The following is a 6,679-nucleotide window of genomic DNA, read 5'->3' as shown; positions in this document are numbered from 1 at the left end:
ATTTCTTCAGCAAAACGGACTCAATCTCATGGGGAGCTAAATCGTTTCCCTTCACCGTCGTTGTATAGGTGGTGATATGCTCCCGAGGATCTGAAGTCCTATCATATTTCGGCACGTCGGGCATTTTAAACCGCTTCGGGATCAGTTCAGGTACCACACTTGGTTTATACGGCAACTGTGTGTATTTCTTTGAGTTCGGCCCTTTCAGCACTGGTGGTGCGCTCGAAATTTGATCCATTCGGGCGTTTACTTCCCTCATAAGAATTGTCCTAAAGTTTGAAAATTGTATCTAGAGTTCGAATCTTATGTCATGAATTTTAAAGTAGCAGTTGAGAGATTCAGGACACTTAGTGGGTGTTTGGACAAAAGAATTGTAAAAAAATTTTAAAAGGTGATTTTGTTTTTCAAGTGAAAATGGTATTTGAAAATTAGAGTTGTGTTTGGACATGAATATAATTTTGGGTTATTTTTGAATTTTTGTGAGTGATCTAAGTGAAAATTTTGAAAAATAACTTTTTGGAGTCTTTTAAATTTTCGAAAAATTCTAAAATTCATCCTCAAGTGAAAATTGAAAATTTTATGGCCAAACATTGATTTCGAAAAAAAATGAAAACTTTTCAAAAAAAAAAGTGAAATAATTCTTATGTCCAAACGGGCTCTTAATCTTGAATTTCAAATTAGCAGTTCTGAAATTCAGGACACTATGTCCTGAATTTCAAATTAGCAACTCAAAAAATTAAGGACACTAAGTTGAGAATACCAAATTAGCAGCTCAAAAATCCAGAATACTTAGTCATGAAATTTGGACGAATTAACTAATCTTTTAATATATTATAAATTCTGAATATATTTTAAATAACAGATTTAAAAGTAGTTAATCATGCACTTCACCCCTTAAATTTTGATCATGGTTTAAAATTACCTTCAAATTGGAGTCCCTCGTCAAACATACCTTAAAGAGCACCAAAATGTATATTCACCTATAGGTAGCCCAGGTTCATTTCTTTCTTTATTGTAAATTTATTTACCAAATTGACAAATAAAAAAACATTATCCGTACACCAATGAATCTCCATCGTCATCGCTGACTTCAACAACTCTGCATTTTACATGCCACCCACTTTATCGCATCTCCGGCAATAGATATTCTTTGCTCATCTAAATGTCTTTTCTCTTTGTCTTAGGATTCAGAATCTTATACAAAATCCTTAGTTATACCTGTCCTTAAACAGTTTACAAACGAGAAGAAACATGGTTGACTATCAAGAAATCTCAGCTCCCCTTAGTAAGCTTTCACAAATTCCTCCTTTTCCTTATAATTGCTCTTTCATTTCTCCCTTTCTTACATCTTCACTAATAGTCTTCTTACAGGCGGAGTCAATTTAGGATTTAAATTTGATGATTCTGAATCTACAACACTTTTGGAATCTTAGTGATTTTCAAATTTAAATCCTGAGCTAAAAGAATGAAGTGAAAATTCGTATAGTTCCCCAACTTGTTTGGTACTGTGTCATAATTGTCGTTTATTTCGATCTCGTATAGAAATCTATGTTGGTCGTCCTCTTCAAAAATGTATCGGATCCTCTAAAAGTGCATTTTTGGAGGATTTGACACGAGTGAAGCAGCATTTTTGGAGAGTTGTCGCAACATAGATGGACTCATTTTTTCCGAACATAAGCATAGTTGACTTACAATTTTGAATCTACTCATCCAAATCTTTTGCAGTTGAGAAGCAAAAGCAGAAGAAGATATCTTCAGTACACGATAGCGATGGTATTTCGAGCAGTTCTCAGTCCTCACCTTTCGAAGAAGAAAACTCGCCAATCGAGCAAGTGGCGCTCACGGTTCCAATCACAGACGAACCTTCACTTCCGGTAGTCACTTTCCGAATGTGGATTCTCGGAACCCTAGCTTGTATTCTCCTCTCATTTCTCAACCAATTCTTCTGGTTCCGCCGTGAGCCGCTTTCCATCAGCTCAATCTCCGCCCAAATCGCCGTCGTACCTCTGGGTCACCTTATGGCTTTTTTAATCCCGAATCGAGTTTTCTTCAAAGGAAGAAAATTCGAATTTACGTTAAATCCAGGACCGTTTAATGTTAAAGAGCATGTTTTAATTACGATTTTTGCTAATTCTGGTGCTGGAAATCCGTATGCGATTCACATTGTTAGTGCGGTCAAGGTTTTTTACAAGAGGACGTTGACTTTCTGGGTATCGTTGATTGTTGTTCTAACGACTCAGGTTTTGGGCTTTGGATGGGCCGGGATTTTTCGGAGGTATTTGGTGGAGCCCGCGGCTATGTGGTGGCCCCACAATCTCGTTCAGGTTTCTCTTTTCAGGTACGTGCCAGTCCACTCAAAGTATCGTGTTTAACTTTCCAATATGTTGGGACATCAATTGGGATTTTGCCACGTGGGATGAACTAAGTAGTGGAATCATTGGCATATCTTATGTGGGAAGAGATTCTACAATATTATCATTTGTTTGTGGAAAATTCTTACTCCCTCTATCTCATATTATGTGACCTTGTGTAATCGGATGCGAGATTTAAGAAAGAAGGAAAAACAAAAAAAAAAATTAGATTTACAATTGGTAATGAAAAATAGCATAGTTTCAAAAGTAATCGAAATTTAGCCATTTTTCATGTAACGATAAAATCTGAACAAAAACACCCTTAAAATCCGAAAAAATTCCAGCATAATATGTTAGAGTTCGAATTTTTTACATATGATATTCCAGCACATGGTGTTGGAATTTCATAATGTGCTGGAGTTCCAACATAATATGCTGGGAACTTTCCGTGTTTCAGCAAAAATAGTGGCTATTTTTTAATGACTTTGCAAACGCTGGCTATTTTTCGATTACCAGTCCGAAAACTGGCTAGCCCATACTATTTTCACAGAAAAACAATCATAAACAAAGTCCGAATTTTAAAGTTAATTGTCTCTAAATTTAGAAAGATGTTCAAATTAAAAAAGAAAGAAAAGTAAGAGGTTTTTGTTGGCATTTAACTACGTTCCAGTAGTTCAGGAAATGATCAATTTAAGTTAAACATGATATTACTGAAGCCAAAAGTCTTTGATCTTTTTTTTTCCTTCTAATTTAAAAAAGCACTGTTCTAACCCCCTGTACTGGCTTTTATTGATGTTCTTGACCTCCCTTCATGCATTAAAATATGTGGTATTTAGGAGAGAACTTTAAACACACATTATACTGTTGCAGCGGATGTAATGGATTAATAATCTAATAAATGTTTTCACTTCTGAATTGCAGGGCACTTCATGAAAAAGAAGAGAGAGCCAAGAATGAAATGACAAGAAACCAGTTCTTCCTCATTGCCTTTTTATGTAGCTTTGCTTACTATGTGTTTCCTGGTTACCTTTTCCCAATGCTAAGTTCCCTTTCCTGGCTATGTTGGTTATTCCCAGCTTCTGTCCTTGCCCAACAGTTGGGTTCTGGACTTCATGGTCTTGGAATAGGTGCCATTGGACTCGACTGGTCGAGTATATCCTCTTATCTTGGAAGTCCATTAGCTAGCCCGTGGTTCGCTACTGCAAACATTGCTGTTGGATATTTTCTCATAATGTATGTTGTTACACCTTTTATGTATTGGTTCAATGTGTACAAAGCCAAAACTTTTCCAATATTCTCAGATGGACTCTTCACATCAGATGGTCAAAAATACAACATTTCGGCCATTATAGATCCAAACTTCCATATTGATTTCAATGCATACGACCGTGAGGGTCGCCTCTATCTCAGCACTTTCTTTTCAATGACTTATGCATTCAGCTTTGCCTGCCTCAGTGCCACAGTTGTTCATGTCTTCCTCTTCCATGGACGGTACGTTGCAATATTGGACAAATGATAATTTTTGCAGGTTGGATGCCTATTTATGTGTATCTCTGTATCTCTTTGTCTATATTCTACTCTATCTATCTGAGTCTCTATGTCTATATTTCTACAATGTTATAATGTACTTTTGGTGCTACTGATTCACATCTAAATTTTGTCTAAAGATTAAAAAGCAAAAAGAAAACAACATTTGTGATGTTTTAGGAGTAAGTATAGCCTTTACAACTAATATAATGATAGATATCGCAAAAATAACATTTGTTGATGTAGTAATCTATGTACTGAAACATTTAAAACAGAAAGAATCAGACATTTGACACATAAATGCTCATACATCTGTAAAAGGGCTTTTCCCTGCTTGATTTAGAAAGGGGTTTTCCCTAAACCTTTACTAAATGATTTTCTTTTTCTCTTCATCTTGTTAAGGGAAGCAAAAGGCAAAAACCCCTATGTTCCTAATGTAAAAAAATAAAGATAGGTGGAACTGTGCATTGTTATACTGTGTTCCCAATGTGCGTATTGAGCTAGTTTTACCTTTAGTGCACACGACAACAATTATTAACTCATTCAATTTTGAGATGTAGAGATCTATGGCAGATGAGCAAGTCTGCTTTCCAAGAGAAGAAAATGGATATTCACACAAAGCTCATGAGAAAATACAAGCAAGTTCCTGAATGGTGGTTTTTAAGCATTCTTCTTGTAAATATCGCTGCAACTGTGTTTATATGTGAATATTACAAAACGCAGCTCCAATTACCATGGTGGGGTGTCTTGCTGGCGTGCAGTCTTGCTTTCTTTTTCACCCTTCCTGTTGGAGTCATCACTGCCACTACAAACCAAGTAACATGCTATATTTCATAGTTGTTTGTAATCATATAAGCTATCTTCCATTCGAACACCACTTGAATTTCTTTGTGGTTGTAACTTCCAATATCTTTTTGCGCAGACTCCTGGTTTGAATGTGATCACAGAGTACATAATTGGGTACTTGTACCCCGGGTATCCAGTAGCTAACATGTGCTTTAAGGTGTACGGATATATCAGCATGAAACAAGGACTAACCTTTTTACAAGACTTGAAGCTTGGACATTATATGAAGATTCCTCCTAGGGCAATGTTTATGGCTCAGGTTGGCTTTTTCTTTCCTTCTGCTTGAGTATCTCGCTGAGTGAGTAGTCCTACAAAGTGTAATCTTTGTGCGTTGAACTCTTCAATCAGGTTGTTGGAACTTTGATATCAGCTTTGGTGCATCTTGGAACAGCATGGTGGCTTATGGAAACCGTCCCAGATATTTGTGACCGGGCTTTGCTTCCTCCTGGAAGCCCGTGGACTTGCCCAGGTGATCATGTATTTTATGATGCCTCAGTCATCTGGGGTTTGATTGGGCCTCAAAGAATTTTTGGAAATCTTGGCCATTACTCTGCCCTGAATTGGGCTTTCTTATTTGGAGCTATAGCTCCAGTCATTGTTTGGATTGCACATAAGAGTTTCCCTAACCAGCAGTGGATCAGGTTAATTACAGTGCCTGTACTATTAGCCGGGATAATCAACATGCCGCCAGCTACTTCTGTAAACTATAACAGCTGGATCATCATAGCTTTTATTTCTGGATTTGTTGTTTATAGATACTATCAGAAACTGTGGAGTCGTCACAATTATGTTTTATCAGGGGCACTAGATGCTGGATTAGCATTCATGGGGGTATTGTTGTACTTATGCTTGGGAATGCAGCACGTTCGCCTTGATTGGTGGGGAAGTGATGCGGATCGATGTCCCTTGGCTTCTTGTCCAACTGCTGAAGGGGTTGTGGTTAAAGGATGCCCAGTCTTTTAGGTGATCAGTGAAAAGATATGTACCACGTGTTTGATTATTCTTTTGGTGTATATGTTTGTAAATAGATGTATATAAGTAATCTTTTCATTCTTTTAAATACATTATTGTGAGGATTTGTGCAACTCTTCACACTTTTACTACAGGAATTCAGCTTCATTACAAAGTTGCAGTGCTGTGAGTGGTCATAACATTTCCTGGTTTCCATTACATAGGTTCCATTAGGCTGTAAGGAAGTCCTAACTCAAATAAATACCATGTATATTTGTACTGTTGAATTGATGGATTTTTCCAGTTTGCATTCCCTTTGATTGGTAAAACATTGTGAAAAGCGCCAATAAGACATGGGATTTTGTTGTCATTATTTTGATTGAATTTGTGTACTAGTGCCAGTAACTACAGTAGCTTGCAAAGTTTCTTAATTAATATTCTGTCATTTGAAGCAAGAGTGGGGAGTGGGTTGGAGGGAGGGAGCCGAGGGTCTTTCGGAAACAGCCTCTCTACTCCAGGTAGGGGTAAGGTCTGTGTACACACTACTCTCCCCAGACCTCACTAGTGGGATTATACTGGGTTGTTGTTGTTGTTGTCATTTGAAGCAAGGAATTGACCAGAGCAATTCAAATAATTGAACAACCATTACAATGATATTGAGATGAGCTAAATTAGTTTTGATGATTTACAAACGATTGCACAAGAACCAGGTTGCTTGAAGACTATTGATCTGAAGCTGAAGGACGTCTCCTGGTGCAAGTTGGACTCGAAATACAATTCCGTCTAATAATGGAAAGATTGTGTTCGTGGTCTAAAAGGGAAATATTAGCAGAAGAAATTCGTGTTCAACATGAAAAAATTACACGTGAAGGAGTTGGTTAAGGAAATCAAAACAGAATCCTTTTGGGATTTATTTTCCTTAAGGAGGTGACCAAATTACTTTAGGTTTTGAAAAAGCATTTCGGCCAACACCACTATTATTGTTATTCAAGACTCAAACAAAC

The 6,679-nt window shown here is 37.1% G+C and overlaps 1 protein-coding gene across 1 annotated transcript; it reads left to right on the top strand.

Moving 5' to 3' along the window:
• The first annotated feature begins 1,056 nt into the window (after positions 1-1,056).
• LOC104088842 (oligopeptide transporter 7-like) lies at positions 1,057-5,978 on the top strand. Its single transcript, XM_009593587.4, has 6 exons — positions 1,057-1,285; positions 1,726-2,338; positions 3,273-3,842; positions 4,439-4,694; positions 4,801-4,983; positions 5,073-5,978. Exons 1-6 carry the CDS (start codon positions 1,252-1,254, stop codon positions 5,685-5,687), a joined length of 2,271 nt encoding a protein of 756 aa, XP_009591882.1. The 5' UTR covers positions 1,057-1,251; the 3' UTR covers positions 5,688-5,978.
• The last annotated feature ends 701 nt before the right edge of the window (positions 5,979-6,679 follow it).

This window comes from Nicotiana tomentosiformis, chromosome 9, assembly GCF_000390325.3.
Source record: "Nicotiana tomentosiformis chromosome 9, ASM39032v3, whole genome shotgun sequence".
NCBI classification, from domain to species: domain Eukaryota; kingdom Viridiplantae; phylum Streptophyta; class Magnoliopsida; order Solanales; family Solanaceae; genus Nicotiana; species Nicotiana tomentosiformis.
Note: the sequence above shows the minus strand (reverse complement) of the source record. Positions and strands in the feature narration are given on the sequence as shown.

Coding starts and splice junctions, on each gene's coding strand:
- LOC104088842 (XM_009593587.4), top strand. CDS start 1,252: ATGGTTGACTATCAAGAAATCTCAGCTCCCCTTA. Junction 1,286..1,725: donor AGAAATCTCAGCTCCCCTTA/GTAAGCTTTCAC, acceptor AATCTTTTGCAG/TTGAGAAGCAAAAGCAGAAG. Junction 3,843..4,438: donor GTCTTCCTCTTCCATGGACG/GTACGTTGCAAT, acceptor TTTGAGATGTAG/AGATCTATGGCAGATGAGCA.